This window comes from Taudactylus pleione, unplaced genomic scaffold (assembly GCF_031769625.1).
Source record: "Taudactylus pleione unplaced genomic scaffold, aTauple2 ptg000250l, whole genome shotgun sequence".
Classification (NCBI taxonomy): Eukaryota; Metazoa; Chordata; class Amphibia; order Anura; family Myobatrachidae; genus Taudactylus; species Taudactylus pleione.
In genome coordinates, this window is record NW_028284652.1 from 9642248 (window position 1) to 9664663 (window position 22416).

At 41.5% G+C, this 22416-nt stretch overlaps 1 protein-coding gene across 3 annotated transcripts in view; it reads left to right on the forward strand.

Moving 5' to 3' along the window:
* Positions 1-11715: 11715 nt before the first annotated feature.
* The window catches only part of KCNK4 (potassium two pore domain channel subfamily K member 4), a 39238-nt gene continuing 28537 nt past the window's right edge, over positions 11716-22416 (forward strand). The window contains exons 1-4 of one of the 3 annotated variants that reach the window (XM_088480088.1): positions 11716-11757; positions 16197-16516; positions 19069-19186; positions 21187-21347. In XM_088480088.1, the coding sequence (XP_088336214.1) occupies position 11757; positions 16197-16516; positions 19069-19186; positions 21187-21347 (600 nt within the window). In that variant the 5' untranslated portion in view covers positions 11716-11756. Of the gene's footprint in view, positions 11758-13778; positions 13955-14277; positions 14362-16196; positions 16517-19068; positions 19187-21186; positions 21348-22416 lie in introns of those variants that run through there. The other 2 variants (XM_088480089.1, XM_088480090.1) reach the window with 2 other exon arrangements.

The window sequence follows — 22416 nt, forward strand, 5'->3', positions numbered from 1 at the left end:
CTAACTTTCACTTACAGGCTGTGCTAGAGAAATGACAGAAGACAATTGCTTGGTACATTACCTCTCTCCTTCTTTATCTCTTTCGAAGATTTGATACATCTCCCCCAAGTATTTGGTGCCATTTTTACTTCTTAGAACCAGTGCCGGACACAGGAAGATGTCAGTGAAATACTTCTAAAAAATGAATAAAATAAGCGTCTGAATACTTATCCAGAGTGTGGCAGCTACTATAATTCTGTGTAGCGATAAGCTCCTAAGTCTACGGCGAAGTACAACTCCTGGCAGCATGCGGATAACCGTCCACCTCCTCTCCCAATGCTGGCTGGATAAATTGTCTCTACAGGAACGCACTTTTGGCTGCATGTGTTTTTAGAGCTGCGTGGTAGTGCTGTGTTAGTATTGTATCTGTGAGTGGGGAGACTGGAAGAGAACAGTGGTATACGCATACAGAGGCCAACTCAGCCAAAGCAAAGACCCTCAGGCTTACTGATCTCTGTCATCAAGTAGGTGGTGCGAGGGTTACTCCAGCTGCCCCGAGGGGTCATACATTCACCAATTTAGGGGTGCTTAAATTATACCTGTTCTCCCCAACCTTGGGGCCAAGTATGTAGACAGGTGATTGGAAGGTGGAAAATGCATTGAATTAAAATGATAATCTTCAAGTCAGAGCTGGAGCAAAACTGAAGTGTTTTGCAGCTTCTCCCCACAAGCACAAATGCCACCATCTTCTTGCTGTGATGGAAATCTAAGCTCGTGTGCCCACAGTGAGATGCATGGCAGGACCAAAACTGGTTTTGCACTGCACAGTTTGCGCTTTGAACCTTTTAAGTGAACTTTATTTTATAGAATCTTGTACAATATTCATCTGTCTGAAAATGTGTACAGTATATTACTAGACAGATGGAAAATATTTGCAAATTTGTAAGGAATTTGTATATTTCTTGATGTTAAACATTTTAAAATAGTTAAAATAAGTTTCTAAACAACTGCATAACCACTGTATGTTTTATTAACCTTTCTCATGCAGGGGATAAATGGGGCATGTCCTTATGTTAGAACTGTGTTCCATGCATGACAGATTGCAGGACAGGGGATTGTAGAAAAATAAACTGATTAATATTTTTATGTTGCAGCACCATCTTCTGGCAGCTTCTGCTCAGTAGTGTTTTATACAATTGTTATCTGCTATAAAAAGCAAACGTTTGCTAAATTTAAATATAAAGTGTATGGAGGCATTTACAAGGCAGACCTAATGCACACTGCACAAAGCTGTGGTTATGTACACTGTATAGTGCACCAAGCACATATACTGTATAACCATGGTGGTACCAAAGCTGCTTTGCACTGCACAACAGATGAGGATGCAGTAGAATATACTAATACCAAACTGCTTCAGTAACACTTGTTTCTATGGGGCATATTTATCACATTCCGCATTTTTTATATTTTTTTTGCCCAAATTTGCAAAGTGAAGAATATATTCACACAAATTTACTAAAATCCCCTCGGCAGGAGCTGAGGTTCAATAAGAGCCCGTCCTTGCTAAGAGCTGGAAGTAGCGTAACGCTATCACACTTCTTCCTGGTTTGTCTGGCACATGCATCATCAGGGGGCGATGGAAAAAAGGTCGAAGGCTGCCTCTCCAAAAATTGTGCCAGTTAGTAGCTCATAGGCTACTATAGGGTAAAGGGATCTGGAGATGGCGTTATCCTATCAGTGCCAAGCTTTCCTTCGTAATCTGACAGCTTTGCAGCCCATATAGAAACCTACGGGGGCTGCGCTACTATTAGAAATTGAGCGATATCTGCTGCGGTTCCTCCTTCATACATTCAGGAGATCCTTAATATTTGTGAGTATTCCCCTAAAATGACTGTTTTGGGAACATATCCTGCAATATTATTGGATAAATAGGGCCCTATGTCTCAATCATGTCATGAAAATTCAAAATACACAATGCTGTGAAACCATGGAGGAACTCATCACAGCGAGCCTACATGCACAATGTTAGTTTGTCTACCATTATAATGATCTTCCTCCACCCAGCTATTTTGTCTGTCTGCTGGCCATTGCCCAATAGCAAATTACATAATTAAATTAAGGGCCTTTGTGGCAGAAATTGGATAAGATCCTGTGTCCACTCTGCAGCCTTCTAGAGATCCTTCCAGATTTAGAAGAGTTAATCACTTTCTGCAGTTGTAGGATGACTTACTCCAGAGACAAGATGAGAAGCATTAAAAAAAATCTTTCCAGCGTTTACTATTTCTTCTTGTACAGTGAATAAAAATCCTTTTATCAATAATTCACATTTACCTTCAGGCTTCCATTCCCAGCTATATCCCATTCCTTTAGGTTCCCATTCCCAGCTATATCCCATTCCTTTAGGTTCCCATTTCCAGCTATATCCCATTCCTTTAGGTTCCCATTTCCAGCTATATCCCATTCCTTTAGGTTCCCATTCCCAGATACACCCAATTCTTTTAGGTTCCCATTCCCAGCTATACCCATTCCTTTAAGTTCCCATTCCCAGCTATATCCCATTCCTTTAGGTTCCCATTCCCATCTATATCCCATTCATTTAGGTTCCCATTCCCAGCTGTAGGCCATTCATTTAGGTTCTCATTCCCAGCTATATGCCATTCCTTTGGATGAAGAGGAATAATTTATTATCGTTCCTGCGCTCTGTCCATCTAACACCGTCTTTGTGGTCAGTCCCTGGGATTGGGTCTCTGCCGTGGTCTATCAGAAATCTTCACGGTGAACTATTTCTAATAAATATGTACACTTGGATTACAGTAAACCTTTACTTAATTAGCATCTTTGAAGTTTCCAGATTGCAGTTTTTGTCTCTGGGATATTATCTCTTCGTCCTCAAGACATCTTTCTGTCAGAATAGCATTCAAGAGGAGACTTCCACTGTCTGCTGGTCATGATCATGTGACAGAACATATACTGGGTATCTGATATCCAGTATATTTGTTCAGACATCTGATCTCTCCTCCAATCTGTGTTTAACAAGTTGAGATTCAGTGATGAATATATATACAGAAAACAAACTGCAAAAGGAACTGCAGCAGCAGATCAGACATTAGCTTTTGTTATCTAATTTGCACATCAAACAAAAGGTAATTACTGCTTGGTTGTTATGATTAAAAGAAAATAACAAGACAGAATACCTTCAAAAGAAACAACTTGTACCAAGAAATATGTAAAACTAATAAGCAAAACCTATTGAACATACTTAATGAGGATCTGTGTGTAAGTTCTGGGCTACCTAGGCACAGCACCCTCCGCTTATTACTTAGCAGCGTTCATACCCTCCAACATAACCTGACCTCTGCCAACAAGTACACATGCTGTACTCCTGAACGTCCCACTAACTTTATGATTGCAGTCACCTGTGCTGAACACAGATGACTGCAGTGCAATTGTAGTCTAATGCGGCATATACATTAGATGATGTGCTCCATGAGCGAAATCATAAAGCTGACCACACATCTAAAGATTATCTGTCCAACCTACCAACTAGTTGATTGGTTGGAATGAAAATCTGGTAAGGTATGAAAGCAAATGACAATCAGCAATTTGCTACCAAACGCCGGAAAATGGACAAAAACTGTTGTTTGAACAAATTGTTTAGATCAAACATTTAACAAACTTGTCTGACGACCATTTTCATCTGTTTTCTGGCATTTAGGAGCAAATTGCTGACCATTTACTCCCATACGTTACCAGATTTTCATTCCAACCAATCAACTAGTTGGCTGGTTGGATGTAAGTTGGTCTAGTGTGTGGCCAGCTTTAGTGTTTGGCCTTGATCTCCCGGGCTCTCCTGGGCAAACGACATTGAGCATACACACTGAACGATATTGTTAACGATTTCGTTCCGTGACGTCACCCTGCACTTTCCCGAACATGCAGCTCCTGACGATATTGTCAGATTGACCTGCTTGTTCGGACGACAACAGACATCGTGGACGACGCATCGTCCATTGTTTTGAGCATACACACTGGACGATATGAACATTATCGTCCATATAGTTCACTTTTATTGTTTAGTGTGTATGCCCTTTAAGTGAGAAGTCCAGTAGCAGAGCATTGTGTACATAGTGGAAGGCATCATGTTCTAGGATTTCATCTTCTAATTCTTGGAAATGTGGTGCTGAGTTCTGACCTCATAGCCCAGAGCCACATCCTAGCACATTCAAAACAAAGTGGAGATGACAGCTAAGAAACTGTCAGCTGCTGCTTCCCCTCCATGTAAGTGGCTGGGACTCTATGTTAGTGGCTTGCACTCCGTGTTAGTGGCTGGCCCTCCATGTTAGTGGCTAACACTCCATGTTAGTGTCTGACGCTCCATGTCAATGCTCAGAGGTGACATTCGACACTGGGTGAGTGATATTGTCACCACTAAGAGGGAGATGTATCATACTTTTTAATGAGGACAAATGGAAGTGTTTCCCAGAGCAACCAATCATACTCTATCATTTTATACAATGGACTAGATGAATGATAGCGAGAATCCATTGATTATGGATGCAGAGTGTGCGGTGCACATGGGCCAATGGGTCCAGGGGGGCCCACACGACACACCCTGCATCCATATAATTATACTTACCTCTCAGGAGTCCCACGTTGGCCAGCACTGCAGAGCATCAGAGATCACTGGGAAAATGGCATGGCAGACTGGCACAAAGCCGGAATCTGCTGCTCTGCCAGAGAGGAGGGGAACTGCACAGGGCCTACCAGAGCAGTAACTAGACTTTTTGGTGCCCTGTGCCAGAGAGAGCATGGGTGCCCCCCCTCCCCATTTTTAAATAGGGACATAAGTTAGTGCACCTGAGAAAGGGCCATAGCCTCATGGGGAAGGCCAGTGTAGAGATAGGGGGAGGCGAGAAGAAGCTGGGGATAAAAGAAGAGGAAGCTACAAGTGAGAATGATATTAAACAGGAAAAGTGACAGGCCCAAACAGCTCGCCCTGCCCTGCGCTGCCGTTTATACATCAAATATTGTTATTTACCATGCCTGGCCTTTCTGTCTTTTTCCCAATATAATTAAAATTGTTACTTATATACAAGTAATATCACAGGAGATTCTTTGGGCTCCATTTAATATTGATCCTACTTGCCGATATTTATTATCACTACTAACCTGTCTGGTGATGTCCTGCAGTGTTCCCCTCCTTGGTTGCTGACACTTGCGCTTTGTGCTTCAACGCGGTGGGGACTAAGCAAAGTCTCTAAAGCATTACAAAAGCTGGAAGGGAGTTTGCTGAGTCTGCAAAAATGAACCTTATTTGAGGCTCGGATACCCACTGTTCATATTCTTGGAAAGTTTGATTGACTTTATATATACATATGAATTAGCATCTGTAAAACGCACAGTTATAGATAGATGTTGAAGGTGGGTAATTGTATTATGACAGGCAGAGTTCTCAAGTCATTTATAGCCTGTTTTTGATTCAGATTAATTATCATATGCATATATACATGTGTATATTTCTGCATGCATTGTAGGGTTCCTAAAATTTTATAAGGTGAGTGTATAATTATAAGTACTTAATGTAATTTCTCTTTTTACTGATCCAGTTTCACTGGTTACTGAGGTTACAACATATCAGGATAGGCAAAAGCCACTGATGATAGTATAAGGTTGTGTCCAAACCAAAATGAATTCTGTTTTTGTTAGGACTTTTTTTATTTAGATACACGAGGACGAGATTGTTTCCTGATTTTTTTATTTATTTCTATACAGTTTCATGGCACAAGAATCTCTCAAATACATATTGTACAACCACCACAAGACCAATAACTACAACAGCCAGGCTATAATATCTGAAATATATATTTAGCAGGATTGTCCATTTGTTAGAGATTTCCCAGACCCACCAGAAGGGGTCCCTGTAGAGCAGGGTTGGGGAACCTTTTTCTGCCGAGGGACATTTTGATATATATAACATTATTCGGGCCTGGTGCAGGTGCATACTGAGGATGCTCCGGGGAGCTGTAAGGGCAGCGGTTTGACCATCTGAAGTGTCCTAAGAATGCTCCAGGCGGCACTGCTGCTTAGATTCTGGCTGAAGAGTACCATTCTAGGCACCCTGCTAGCCAGATGAGACTAGCAGAAAAAAGCTCAGAGGGCCAGACCAAATGATTCAGCGGGCCTTATACAGCCCCCGGGCCTGAGGTTCCCCATCCTTGCTGTAGAGTATGTTGGAGATGGAGGTAAAGTAGTAAGCTCTTTGTCAAAAGTTTATTCTAAAGCAGTTGGTTAGATGTCTGGCAGTATGTAATGCTGATGCTGCTTTTTGCCTTAAGCCAGTTTTCATAGGAAAATACAGGAACTGGTTCTGTGCCAGAAAATAGGCAGCATGCATATGGACATGGTTTGCACTAATGATGTGTGCCTGGCAGATATGATACTGGTGCAAACCTGCCAACAATTGACTTAGGAGTAAAGCTGAGAATGGAGTCGTAAAAATTATTTGCTCCTGGACAAACCATGGGGTCTTTATACTAGGCCTTAGATCGAGATAAAGTGAACGGAGATTAAGTACCAACCAACCAGCTCCTGTCATTTTTCAAACACAGCCTGCGAAATGGCAGTTAGGAGCTGATTGGCTGGTACTTTATCTCCATTCATTTTATCTCCATCCAAGGCTTAGTAAATAGACCCCTATGTCACAATGTAAGGGGTATAAAATATAAACTGCTTTTGCATGTAGCGCCTGAATCCTGGGGAGCTTTGGCCCTCATTCAGAGCCGTACGCTCTGAGCAGAGCGCACGCTCTGAATGAGGGCCGCCCTCCATAATTATGGAGTGTCCTCCTGGACGCTCGTATAGCTGTGGGTCACCACCCACAGCCTATACGAGCGTGCATTTTGATGGCCGCGATGGTCTTGACCATCGCGGCCATCGCCACTGCGAGCCGGAGCCTGCGGTTGAGTTTTTCAGTGGGCCGGCTTCTGACGGTAGGCATTCCCTTGGGAACGCCCCCGTCAGGGAGGCACGCCCCCGGCACGCCCACCAAAGGGGGCGTGCTGTCAATCAACATCGACAGCACGCCCCCTTTGATCAGACACAACGAGCGAAGGAAAGTCCTTCGCTCGTCGCGTCTGGCGCATGCGCACGACGGAGCTCCCTCCGTCGTGCGCATGCGCAGTGCACAACATCGACCCACTTGCGAGCGGACAGCCGCTTGCGAGTGGGTCTGAATCAGGCCCATTATTTTTACACTGAAATTTAGAATTGAGCTGCCACGCCCCTAATAACACAAAGCACACCACCCCTCCCCCATCAAGACCTTCGTCTGAAAGTAAGTGTGTGATATATGTATGTATAGATAGATCGATCGTTAGAGAGCACATGTATGGAAACCCCCCCTTGCAAATCCTTTGTTTGCCCGTGAAGACCACTGAACATCTGTAGAAGCAGTCCCAAAGGCACTATCCACCGTACATGACTTAATAATAAATACAGTAAAAATGAGTTTAGTAACATATTTTATTGTTGCTTTAGAATAAAAGTAAATAACTGATTGTGGTCTCTGCATTTGTTTACTGTTATCTTTACGGTTTCTCCACCTGACTTCCTTTCCGCTCTCTCTTTTCCTATATGCACAAGACGCTGACGTTGGTTTTATTTAATGACCCAGAGATGTATCCAGCAAGATGTATTCAGAGAGACAGATCACATGGGCACTACACCAGCAGACCAATAGCAACACTGTAAGTAGCTGTCTGGCAAAACAGAGAATTCATTCGAACACTATGGCACCATATCTAATTACATCTACAATTGTCTGTTAATTTTTCTTAATTACATTACCTGTAGAAAACAACCAGCAATCCTATATGATAGTAACATTATGTATGTATGCAGTATGAAAGGCTTCCCTGGAGAAATCTACATTATGACCATTGCATAAAGACTTCACGTGCAAATGCATTTACAGCAGCTTCAATCGTAATAGTAATGTAATATGTCAGTTCCCAAGTGAAGATATTCAACATTATGGGGCCCATTTATCAAAGTGTATTTGAGGTATAATCCCCAAAAACACCCGTTTTCGGGGGTTTACCTCAAATATTAAGTATCCCCCGGATGTAATAAGGAGGGACCGCAGCAGGTATCTGAGATTACCGCATGCAGCCGCATTCCCCATAGGTTTCTATGGGGAATGCGATGCTGCCAAATTTACCAATTTCCAGAATGCGTTGCATTCCAGATATTGGCCCACGCAGCTAACGCCATCTGAACCCTCCCCGGCTATGATGGCTGTGCAATGCGCAGCACCCCCTGCACTGGCCGGCAGCTCTTCAGAGAAATCGCAGGGACGGGCTCCTTTTGGAGCCTGTGTCCCTGCATGTCACGGATGATACATCCGGCCGGTATGATCGCATTTTGCAATGCGATCATGGGTGTTACTGGCATTGCGTTGCAAAAGCGATCATTGATAAATGGGGGCCTGTGTGTGATCTGTTAGCTGAGCGTCAGCTATTGTCCTCTATTAATAGAATAGTTATTTCTAAACATGCAAAATGAATCATCCAACCGAGCATATTTAATTTCCACCCATTTTGCATGACTGTAACCAATTGATCTTCTGATGAGAGCACCAGCGTTCCTATCTGAGTAACAGCTGGGCGTATAAACGTGCTTAGTTATGTACCCTTATACAAAGGATTAAACAATATGAATCGTACAGTCCAGAAAGCCTATTTAGGGAAAACTGTGGCATGGGCGTGTTATGGGAGTGTCCCGGGCGTGCCAGTGAAAGGGGCTGCGTTCTCAGACACCACAGAGGTCATGTTTAGAAGGAGTTCAGACTGAGACACTACATCTGCGATAGGGCAGGTGCAAGTGACGATGGTGCACGCCATGGTGCGCTGACGGTGGACTGGCTTGAATCACCGGCGGTGTTGCGCTGTGCAGCACTGCTGAAAGTGGGCATTTCAGTGCTTGCACATCCAGGTGCATGCTAGTACACAAGGGAAAGGCAGAAGCTAGCATTTGTGACCTTACAGCTGAAGGTACATTTAGACTCATTTTCTGTTAGAACCATGAATCAACAAATGGTTGAAAATACCACTTTTCTGCAGGTAGTTTAAAAAAAAATCCTCTTTTTAATTGGGCAGCATGGTTGGTGTAATGGTTTGCATTACTACCTCACAGCCCTGAGGTCTTGGGTTCGATTCTCTGCTGCTATTATGTCCAACTGTGCATTTTTATATGGTGCCGCCTGTTCTTTTGTACATTGTTATGCTTTATTCATATCTCTGTAATATGCTCTACTCCCTATTGTATAGGGCTGAATACTTTTTTAGCACCTTATAAATAAGCAATAATAATAATCATGTCCTTGGTTGTGTGATTCAAATTATTATTTGTGATCATTTTAAAAAAGGTGTTAAAAACATGCAAAAAGACACAATGTTGCCATAAAATAACCCCAGTAGGGCTCATTTTAGAACAGTACATTTAGGAACCTCAACCAACCAATCAGCAATTAGCTTGCAGTGCAAGTCATTGAAAACAAGTGTCTGATTGGTTGTTATTGTATAATGCAAATCTTGCACTAAAAGGCAGTTAATAAAAGACCTGCAATGTAGAGCAATGAAACGGGATTCATCAGCTTCATGAAGAAAATACAGGAGAAATGGTGTCTCTCTGCTGTCTGCTTTATACCAGTTGCCAACCAGCATGTTCTTCAATGTCCTTCTAGAATATACCACGTTATGTATAATAGCATTTTTTGTTATATGCATATCATCCCTTCTAAAAGGGATTCCAAATCCTTCTTTGACTGAGCAAATCAGAGACAGTTCTGACCACTCTCCATTTGTCTCCAAAGCTGAAAGTCTTCTACAGCACAGAGATTGGTGCATCTTGAATTACATCAGGGACTTTCAACTCCAATCCCCATGTACTCCCAATAGGTCATGTTCCTGGATTTCTTTAATCAAACACAGTTAATATATATTGTTGGGTCATAAATTATACCACCTGTTCCATCAGGCAGAATTGCTAAAAACATGACGTGTTTTGAGTACTTGATAATTGTATTGAAAACCACTGGATTAGAAGGATCTGTGATCCCTGAAGAGCTGCCCACCCACCCCTCTCCTATACCTTCAGCTGGTAACTTACCATTGCTTACCTGTTTGCACTGAGAGCATTGTCCTGGAAACTGTTACCTGGGGTGAGTGCCTGAGAGCGGCGGCCATGTGAGGTGGTGATGGTAAGACGTCCCACAGAGAAACTGTCTCTATATTTCACTCTGTTGGTTGGTAGAAATGGGAGGAAGTCACTGGAATCCCAACACCAGTCAGAATCCCGGAGCCGGCATCCCGACTGATGTCAAACTGATGATAAGTAGTGGGGTTAGGGGGGAGAGTTAGGGGCAGAGCCGTAACTAGACCTTTTGGTGCCCTATGCCAGAAAGAGCAATGGAGCCCCCCATTATTAAAATAGGGACATAAGGCACCCAAAATAGGAGAATGGACTCATGGGGAAGGGCCAGGGAAGAGATAGGGGAGGCCAGGAGATGCTGGGGATAAAATAAGAGGAAAAATTGACAGGCCTGAACAGCGCCCCCTGCCCTGCAGTGCCCTGTGCCAAGGCACAGGCCGCACTACCCTAGTTACGGCCCTGGTTAGGGGTTAGGGTTAGGCACTAAGGGGAGGGTTAGGGTTAGGTTCTAGGGGGAAGGGTTAGGCACTAGGGGGGAGGGTTAAGGTTAGGCACTAGGGGGGAGGGTTAGGTTTAGACACTGGGAGGGAGATTAGGTTTCGGGTGCGGGGAGGGAGAATTAATTTAGGGGCAGGGTTAGGATACTTACAGTAGCGACAGGTGTAGGTATCCTAACCCTGTCGGGATGCTGGCTTTGGGATTCTGACTGCCGGATACAGAGTGTTTACATCCCGTACCCAACCCAGTAGAAACAGTTACCAAATTCACATTTATCTAATCTATCTATCTATTTATCTATCTATCTATCTATCTATCTATCTATCTATCTATCTATCTATCTATCTATCTATCTATCTATCTGTCTGTCTGTCTGTCTGTCTGTCTGTCTGTCTGTCTATCGCATATCTACCTGTCTATATATCTTTCTGTTTATCTACAATTACATGTGTAAATATCTGTATATATGTAAGTACCACATTTCCTGCACCCAGACACAATCTGCTGATAATATGGCTATTGATCGCTATTGATGGTTATCATTTATCTGGAAATGCTGATGGAGCAGGGAAGTGGTTTAACTCTCTAATATCCAGGTAACAGCTGGGGAGGGCAGTAGGTGTAGCTGTCCTTGTCTGGGTAGCATGGCTATAAATTGGGCAAGGAGAGCTGACTTGAGGTTGTAGTATGAATAGTGTCAGGCAGTACACTTACTGTATATCATTGCATTGTAAATGGCACAGAGATAGAAGAGTCATGCTATTGGGAGGCTGGCAGAAGAGGCATGACAATCTGCAGGACATGCTTCAGCACAAGACAGGTTAATGTGCTCTGCAGAGCGCTGACCGCCCAGGGACTAAGTGGAAGTTTATAAGTACTCAGAAGACCTTTCAGAAGAAAAGTGAAGCAATGTTCTGCAGAGGAAGGATACGGGTTAAAGCTGGTCTCAGCACTCTGATATTATATAATTTGCTTTGGGTCAATCTATCTATGCAGAACCTGTGACAGAGAGACAGAGACCATCGCAGAGAGTGCTGAACCTGAGGGAGACAGCAGAGCATTACAGAACAAGTGAGAATGAGGCACAATGTGTGTCACTCCTCACACCCTCCGATTACTTTTACTACCTCTCTCTAATTGATTACCTTTCTCGCTGACTTCTTTTCCCAACATCTATTTCTTCTTACCAAAGCGCTTTACCCTGTTCTCCACTCTCTATCTATCTCTGCCAGTATGTGATTGCCCCTGTCTAATCAGTCTTTCTCTTTTCATTTTTTATCATCTATATGTCATGTTCATATGTGTCCTCTCATGTCATTTATTATAAATATGATCATATATATCTCTAATACTATAGTTCTGTTGTTGCATATGTAACCGGCTCATTTAGGGGCTGATTCTGATTTGGGAGCAAAACTAAAAAAAAAAAAAAAAAAAACAAGTAACTTTGTACCTGAACTAACCATGCAGCAATGTAAGGGGTGCTGCTAATACATTGTTTTGCATGCAGGGTAAATACTGGCTGATTTCGCAAGTAGCCCACTGATGCTGGACAGCTTTATGTTTACACTGCAATTTTTTTACCTTGGTATTATTTTCCTTGCAATTTAGATTTAAGTTTGGACACACCCCTACAAAACTTAAATCTTTTTGAACATTGTACATCTGCCCCACCTGCAGTGCAAAGTTACTTGCTCTTTTTTTGTGCTCTTCTCCCAACTCGGATTAGCCTTCATAGACTAATCATCTCCAGTTAGTAGGCAATGTATGGGGTACACTAATTGTCCATTCCGACCAAAAAGTGATCGTAATCGGTAAATCATGTTGTCCAACATGTTGGATTTCTTTGACCAGTCTGGGCTGTAGATTGCTAGTGTATGGAGACAATCAGACAATTTGCAGACCGTTACTAGTAAAATGATGAACCTTTCATATTGACAAATCTGACTTTACTGAAAATGATCTGCAAATCACTGAAAAATATCTGTAATGTATGGGTGCAGATTGGTGGATTGGGGAAATAAATAACATAATATGTGAATCGTTCTTTTGTGATTGCTGATGTATTGGTCCCTTAAGGAAGGGAGACAAATCCCTTTTACTCCTGATACCTACTCATGTAAATATATTTATCACTGTCACCCTCAAGATATTGATTGGAATAGGTCATATAACGCACAGTAACTTTCTTGTATATATTTGTGAGTGTGTATGTATATATGTATATGTGCGTGTGTGTATATATGTGCGTGTATGTATATATGTGCGTGTGTGTGTGCTGTACAGAATGTGTTTAACCCCAAATGCCTTTGGATAATGATCATTACGTGCAGCAGAAGCTATTGCAGCATAGACAAAAATGGAAACTATATTCTGCTAGATTGTCAGAAAATGCAGCTCATGATAACTGATAATGGTGTGGTGCAAATATAATACCACATGCTATTATAAATGCATAACAACAGTTTCTACTGACACTTGTAAAAAATTACCTACTGTCACACTGTTTTTGGATATCCCAGTCCTGAGAAGGGGTTAAGTATTGAGGTTAAGTGGCAGGTAATACTGTTAGTGATCTGTATTGATTGTCATCATCCTTTATACTATGTGCTGACAGAGAGCAGGGTGGAAAGTTAACCCTCTGACAGCCAGGGAAGAGCTGATAATATAGTGGGAGGGGTTAAGTGACACTGCAGGTCTCTAACAGCAGTCAGCTTTAGGGATGCTCCCCTGCATTTTGGCAAGAAGGTGGGTGGGGTTATTATGCATTGCTATATGGCTGTAGCAGGCAATGGGCAATGCTTGGCACTGGCAGTGGGTACCCATTGAATGAGTGATGCTATGTGACTCAGAAAGGAATGGGCTAGGTCCAGGGGTTCTTTAGAGGAACCAAGCTTTTTGTGCATGTTGTGTTGTTGGAGTGGCCCATTACTGCATGCCTGACAGGGAATGGGAGAAGCAGAAGCACGGGTTATCTCTGGCCACTGCACACAGCATATCTTGTGAGGTTTGGAGGCATGAGTTAAAAACTATTGCATTAGATATGCCCCACAAGGAAAGGGTTAGTCTCTGCATGCTCAATCAGTGGAAGAGTAAAAATGGATTTCTAGTATGCTGACAGCACAGGTATTAAGGTGACCTTACATCCGACAGTGAGTGAAATGATGTTTATACCTAGCAGTGGAAGGGTTAAACAAGTCTCTTCCGTGCTCTTACAAAATAAGCATTAAATGAAGATCTGCAGGATTGTGTGGAGGACCAGTTACTGGTAAGTTTACAGTGACTCAGTGCGCATCGGTAAAATAATGGTTAACAAATGGTCTTAGCATGAATCTTGTATTCCCCACAGCATTACACGCTCTCTCTCTCTCTCTCTCTCTCTCTCTCTCTCTCTCTCTCTCTCTCTCTCTCTCTCTCTCTCTTCTCTCTTCTCTCTCGCTGTCTCTCTCTCTCTCTCTCTCCATCTTCTCCCTAAATCAATGCTGTGCTCTCTATTTCTCAAACCCCCAGTATCATATGTTTCGATGTTGAGATCTGTCTTTCACTCCATCCTGCTCTTATTCACTCCCTCCATCCTGCTCTTATTCACTCCCTCTTTCCACGCCCATGCAGTGTGTGGCTAGGAGGGAGTATTCACTCTGGGTATCACTCTTCTTTGGGCATCAGGAGCACAGGGTGAGCAGCAGGCCCAGCTTGTGAGGGGTTATACTTGTCTGAATGTTTGAGTGTGTAGTATGTATGTCTATTACAGTATACTGTATATATTTTTATATACCTGTTTTAACAACACCACAAACCATCCTGGTAAGTGAGAAGACTCAAGTCCACTCACCGAAGAAGCTTACACTCTCTCTACTTATAGAACTGATATAGCAATATATGTACAGTATGTGTGGGTATAATTATCTATATATATTGTGATATATGTGTGTTTGTATATATATATATATATATATATATACATATATATATATATATATATATATACACACACATGTATTTATATATATATATTTTTGTGTGTGTATATATAAATATATATATATATATGTGTATATATATATATATATATATGTGTGCATATATTCCTTTATATATAATCTTTTAACATTATGTTACTTGATTTGCAAAGAAGAATTTTATCATTTTAACATTGATGCATCATTGGGACTGAATTTCTTGCAATAGACATCTGTTTAGAAAATGTTAATACTTAATAGAAAATAGGCAATGTTTGTTCAAATGAAGCTCTTGCATAAACATGCTTGCACACTTGTATGTTAGGTTGCATTTTAAGTTAATTAAGCAATACTTATAATTGCTTCCATTTTTTATTGTCCCTGTAAATATCCAAAAATCAATACTAGTAAAACTGGTGAAACTTGGAGCATTTATTTCCCAAGCTTTATTAAATAGCTGATTTATAACTAAACTAATAAACATGTCATGCTTCATTTAATCACGTCATTGCATTATGGACTGCTAGCGATATTTGTTTCTATTACCTATAGAGAAGAATAGGTTTATTTCTATTCATCAGTTGAAAGAAACAGTAATATTTTAGCATACAGTAGTTAATAAATTAATTTTATTAACTATTGTTACTGTTCGTGTGTAGGATATATAACCCGTAGAAGTTTTTACTCAAAATGGCAACACCAACCCTGCTTTATGTACATCATAACCGACTGTTTTTGGTTTGTTTTCTTCCTTCTGTAATAATAAACCTTTTGTGCTTTGTTTCTGATGTTGTAAAGCGACTTTGAGTCTTGATGGTGAAAAGTGCTATATAAATAAAATTATTATTATTTACTTGTATGTATAATTTACTAACAACACACAAAGTTTGGATACAAACATGTTATTTACTAATATAGGTTAAAAGTGCAGCAACTAAGCAGTACTTAGCTGTGATTAATATAGTCCTAATTATTAAGTCTTTGATTGGTAGCTAAAAGTTCTTGCAGTTATGCGTTTTTGCACTTACTTTAGTAAATAAGGCAGTAACTGTTTATCATAGTCGCAGACAAGCTTTATTTTGCACAATGAATTGATACACATTGCAGGGTAAATTTACTTAGGGGTGGATTGCGCAAGCAGCCGCTTCTCATGGGTTTGACCCTGAAATTTCGGGGTCAAATCCAAAGAGAAATAGAAGCTTGCAAAATCTACTGCCTAGTAAATGTATCCTCTTTCCTTCTGTCTCATATCCGCACCTTCTTGTCTTCCTTATTGTAACTGTTCAATGTCTTGTTTTGTTTTAGATTTAAGTTGAACTTGTATAATTTTAGTGTAATCTTTTATACTTGCTCTGTTTTATGATAATGTTTTATTATGTCTGCTTTTTAGTGTTGTCTGTCTGGGGCTGCAAAACTTGTGACGCCTTACAAATAAACAATAATGATGATTATGCTTAGATGCTGAGCATCAACATCCTGCTGTCTTACACTGACACTTTTATATTAATGTTTATAAAATACTAAGAACCTTATTGTTGTTTTCTTCTGCAGTGTCTTGTCATTCTCCAGTAGGACACCTTCCAGGAGGCTTCCTATATCCACTCTCCTATTCATCCCAAGATTCTGTATTATTGGGAGACCAAGTTGAGGCTGAGGAGCAAGTAGTCGCCATTAAAAACGTCATGAAGAAGAAGACTGTGCTGGCTTTGTTTGGCATAGTTCTTGGGTACCTGGTGACAGGCGCAGTGGTCTTTCAGATGCTCGAACAACCCTACGAGACTATACAGCAGGGTCTTCTCATGAAACATCGTGCTGAATTCCTTCAGGAGAACATCTGCGTGCAAGAGGATGTCCTGGACAAGTTTGTGTTTGTGAGAGAAAGTGCTTATGTGGCTTGAAAGTTGAGGAATTCAAACAATAATATGATTTGGCTTCATATGAATATGCATATAGAGGCTAGTGTGTATGCTGAGCAGGACGTACCTGAAAATGAGTCCGGCTCTGCAACATTCACATATGCACCACGTTTACATCAGCAAATAGCAGTAGCATAGGCACCAAGTTTATGCCAGGAGATAGCAGTAGCATATGCGTCAAGTTTTCACCAGTAGATAGCAGTAGCATATGCACCAAGTTTATGCCAGGAGATAGCAGTAGCATATGCGCCAAGTTTACACCAGTAGATAGCAGTAGCATATGCACCAAGTTTACACCAGCAGATAGCAGTAGCGTATGCGCTAAGTTTACATCAGCAGATAGCAGTAGCATATGTCCTAAGTTTACACCAGCAGATAGCAGTAGCATAGGCACCAAGTCTACACCAGCAGATAGCAGTAGCATAGGCACCAAGTCTACACCAGCAGATAGCAGTAGCATAGGCACCAAGGGCCTGATTCAGACCGCTCGCGAGCGTATAGCGCTTGCAAGCGGGTCAATGGTGGCCCAGTGCGCACGTGCGGCGCTTGCTATGCTCGTGCACAAGCCCCGTAGCGAGTGAGAACTTCACTCGCTCTGGGGCTCGCTACAAGACGGGGCGGCTGTCGATGTTGATCGACAGCTCGCCCCATTTTGTAGGCAGGTAGGGCGGTGGCTGGACAAATGGAGGCGTTCCCGAAGGAATGCCTGCCATTTGTGGGCGGACCTACTGACATCACTCGTGATGTCAGTAGTGGACTTCCTGCTCTATTAGAGCAGGAAGTCCACTTGGGCTTGCAAGACCTGAGACCCTACCACAGGGTCTCCTCGCAAGCCCGTTGGTCGCGATAATCGCGACCATTGCCAGGCCGCCTGCTAAAGCTGTGGGTGGTCACCCACAGCTTAGCGAGTGGCCTGGAGGCCGGGTTAAAAAAATAAAAAAGCCCTGATTCAGAGCATGCGCTCACAAATAGCGAGCACCTCTGAATCAGGGCCCAAGTCTACACCAGCAGATAGCAGTAGCATATGCGCTAAGTTTACACCAGCAGATAGCAGTAGCATATGCGCCAGGTTTACACCAGGAGGTAGCAGTAGCATATGCGCCAGGTTCACACCAGCAGATAGCAGTAGCATATGTTCCAGGTTTACATCAGCAGAGGATGCATATGCACCAGGTTCACACCAGGAGATAGCAGTAGCATATACGCCAGGTTTACACCAGGAGAGAGCAGTAGCATATGCGCTAAGTTTATGCCAGGAGAAAGCTGTAGCATATGCGCCAGGTTTACTCCAGGAGATAGCAGTAGCATATACACCAGGTTTACACCAGGAGAGAGCAGTAGCATATGCGCTAAGTTTATGCCAGGAGAAAGCTCTAGCATATGCGCCAAGTTTACACCAGCGGATAGCAGTAACATAGGCACCAAGTCTACACCAGCAGATAGCAGTAGCATATGCGCCAAGTTTATGCCAGGAGAAAGCAGAAGCATATGCACCAGGTTTACACCAGGAGATAGCGGTAGCATATGCGCCAGGTTTACACAAGGAGATAGCAGTAGCATTTGCACCAGGTTTATACCAGGAGATAGTAGTAGCATATGTGCCAGGTATATACCAGGAGATAGTAGTAGCATATTTGCCAGGTTTACGCCAGGAGATAGCAGTAGCATATGTGCCAGGTTTACGCCAGGAAAAAGCAGTATCTTACACACTTGGTTTATGCCAAAAATGTAGAGACTATTTATATCAGGATAAGTACAGCATGTTCTGGAACAAGCCAACTAGAGATTAGCCTCAACGCGTTTCATCCATTCACACAATAAAGGACTTCATCAGGATGATTGAAGTACAGTACAGGTTGAGTCTCCCATATCCAAAATGCTTGGGACCAGGGGTATTTTGGATAAAGGAATATTCCGTAGTTTGGAATATTTGCATATCATAATTAAATATCTTGTGAATGGGACCCCAATATACACACAGAATGCATTTATGTGTAATATACACCTTATACACACAGCCTGCAGGTAATTTTATACAATATTTGAATAATTTTGTGGCTCAAGCAAAGTTTGTGTACAGAAATGAAATTAATTTATGTTTCATATACACCTTATACACACAGCCTTAAGGTAATTTTATACAATATTTTTAGTAATTTGTGCCTTAAACAAAGTTTGTGTACATTGAACCATCAAAAATCAATTTCTTTAGATCACGCTAAAAGTTTAATTGATTTATTGCACTAGGAGGTGCTTGTTGTCTCTAATATATATATATATATATATATATATATATCATAGTTTTAAGCTACTTATTATTATGTGGGTCATGAATATATGCATGAAGGAAGTGAGAGGAATTGTCAGAGGTACTAAATGTTATATCCCTGTGCCCTTTCAATGGCAAAGCAGCACTTACAGTTGATTGTTATGCTGTAGCAGGACACCTGTAATGTCCATGTCACACACTGAGAATAGGTAAATGAGGTGACTGTTTGGCTCCACAGCAGGTGAAAGAGGCTTTGGGTTCTGGAGCTGATGTTGCAGCGAATGGCACCAATGTTACAACACACTGGGACATCGGAAGTTGCTTCTTCTTTGCAGGAACTGTCATCACCACAATCGGTAATGGTCATGTGGACAATACACCATACATTCAGTAGTAGAATCATATTTACAGATCTAACCACAAGCAATATCAGATTTATTTTTGTAATATATTAATATACAGGATGGCCATCAAATTTTTTTTTACAGCTTGAAGATGTCAGTCTGATTACACTGATTACTTATTGTGGGGTTTGCTGAAGGTGCAGATTTAGGGGTATATTTACTAAAGTGAGGGTTTTTAGAAGTGGAGATGTTGCCCATAGCAACCAATCAGATTCTACTTAACATTTATCTAGCCCCTTCTAGAAGATAATAGCTAGAATCTGATTGGTTGCTATGGGCAACATCTCCACTTCTAAAAACCTGCACTTCAGTAAATATACCCCTTACTCTGGAATATCAAAGACACAAAACATCTGAGGCCGCACATCACAGATGCATATCCAGGGATTGGTGGAAATGCTGCGTTACAGCACCACGTTTATTCAGCACATAGAACTGTACATTGCTAATGAATGGAAAACACATTGAACATATAATGTAATATCATGGAACATATCAGGTATTGTAATGTTAAATTAATAAACCTTTTCTAATGTACATTTGCCTATGTCTATGGCCGTCCTGTATATGGGATAAATTACTGAACTGATGTTTTCACAGTACTAGATGCTAGGAGTGAAAAAGGGTTGGGGGTCACTATAATAGCCCAGCAATAGTGAAATAACTTAGCTATAGCTTGTCATACTTGTCACAATACCATGATAGTAGTTGCACTAAAATTATTATATCCACTAAATATATACAGATATTGTAGAAATGACAATAATAAATGGTATATTTAGACTACTTTATTTTATATTATTAAAGTAATGATATCAATGTGAAGAGCACAGCTCACATGAGTAGCCCTCCTCATCGTACTTGTCTACGTAACACCCTCATGTCCTCCCATAAGCAGAAAGTAAGAGTTACCATGAGGCACCATGAGGTGTTTATGGGTCTCCAGTATTCTTTTGGAACTCTTTTTGCCCAAAAACAAATAATGTAATTGTATATCTTTGCCAGGTACTCAAACATTAAGTCATAGTACATGGCAAAGATAATTCCTTGTTGACCTCTAATATTTTTGATATATAACCTATAAGGGACATTTTTCTGTTTATAATCTATACACCTGTTTAACAAAGTATTAATATATTGTCTTATCCACATCTGTACCCAGTTTGCCCATATTGGTAGGTCTATTGGACAGATTCACAATTAGTGCTATTGGCCAGTGACCACACAAACACATGGATTGGATTTAATCAGGATTGCTGGTCAAATTGGGCCCATATGAAAAGCTTTAGAGTTACTTCAAATTTATCATAACATAGTTGCTCCATACTTTCCTAAAGAATGTTAATGATGGTCTTTGTTTTGCATTGTACAAATTAAGGGTGAGCGGGTTCGGTTCTACTCGGTTCCGTTCGGGTGTTTTTACCGAATCTTATTGGCTATCCAAAACTCGTGACACCTGAAACCCAATAAGATTCGGTAAAAACACCCGAACGGAACCGAGTAGAACCGAACCCGCTCACCCCTAGTACAAATTATGTACAGTAAGCTCTGTAAACAAACATCACAGTTTGCAGCTGTATCCACTAGACGAGAAAAATGAGCGATTGAACGATTCCGACATCATTATCGTTCAATCGCTCATTAATCGTGCACTAATCATGCAGGAAAATGTCGGCAACGATCAGCGATGCGCGTTCCTGCTGGTCGTTGTCGGCATCACTCATTGCCCGAACATGACGATTAACCTGACAATATCGTCAGGTTGAGCATGTTCGGGGATGAGGGAGGGTGCCTGCACTGAATGACATATCGTTCAGTGTGGGCACTGCACAGTATAATGAACGGTTGAGCAATAACGGAACGCACCTTTACACTGAAAGACAGTATAGAATATGTTTCATTATTTTCACTTTCTTCCAATGATGTTCTTTTCCCTTTGTGATATGTTCCAGGGTTTGGTAACAACGCCCCTAAGACAGAGGGTGGTCGGATGTTCTGTATTTTCTATGCACTATTTGGCATTCCACTTTTTGGCATCCTGTTGGCAGGAGTGGGCGACCATTTGGGATCAGCTCTCCGTAAAGGGATTGGAAAAGTAGAAATCATATTCTTGGTAAGGTGACATATTTCCTGTAGCAATTCACAATTAAACCCCAGCACCTTATAGCACTTCCAGTTTTCTGCCCCACAGCTCATCCTAGAGTAAGCCTGAAATAGAGTAACTTACTGACCAGTGATCCGTGCTACTTTTCCCTCTGTAAGGGAGAAATATTTCCACCTTTATACAGCAGTAGCACATTCTGAGTATTTTCACTATTATTTCAGCAAATATCATTCTTACTAGGTCTTACCTTTTTTAGTTGTGTTATATCCAGCAGGCAATTGTATTAATCATATAAATTGTTCCATGAGAGAATAAGTAGTAGTCAGTAAGGACAATACACACAGAGATATAAGGATTACCTCATACAAGAAACTTGTTATAATTGGCGTCTATCAGATTATAATAACAACAACCCAGAAAGCCTAATCCTGTAGTGCAAATGCCCTATTGTGATTTGTGACAAATGTATGTACTGTATTAATGAGCAAACATGAGATTTCATGCTAAGGGATTAGTGGAGTGGGTATTGAGGACACTTAGGCCAGGTACACACTAGGACGATATCGGGACAATTTGCCGTAACGGAACGTCAAATCGTGCATTTCGTCTAATATGTATGCACAGATTGCGAGCTCCCACGGATGACCTACGAGAACGTTTGATTGACCATGCAGCTGTGCATTTTAATGAAGGACGGAACAAGGAATTGTTCCATTGTTCATTAAATCGTGTAGTGTGTACGACCAATCCGTGATGGACGTCGTTCTAATGTTGTTCTAATGTGTACCCGGCTGTAGTACTTGAGTTCCTTTGCTTGCAGGATGGCACCAGTCATTTTCACTTAACAAAATCACTTTCTTTTTGCACTTTCTTTTTGCACCACCTATAAGGAGGCATAGAACACATAGAAACACATATGGCACGTGACACGTAATACAGATAGTCCTGACATCCACTCACTCTATTTATTTAACTAAATTTAGGGTGGCTCTAAAGTAGGGGTGGGCAATTAGCGGCCCCCCAGCTGTTGTAGAACTACACATCCCAGCATGCCCTGCCAGTTTTGCAATTTGGTCAT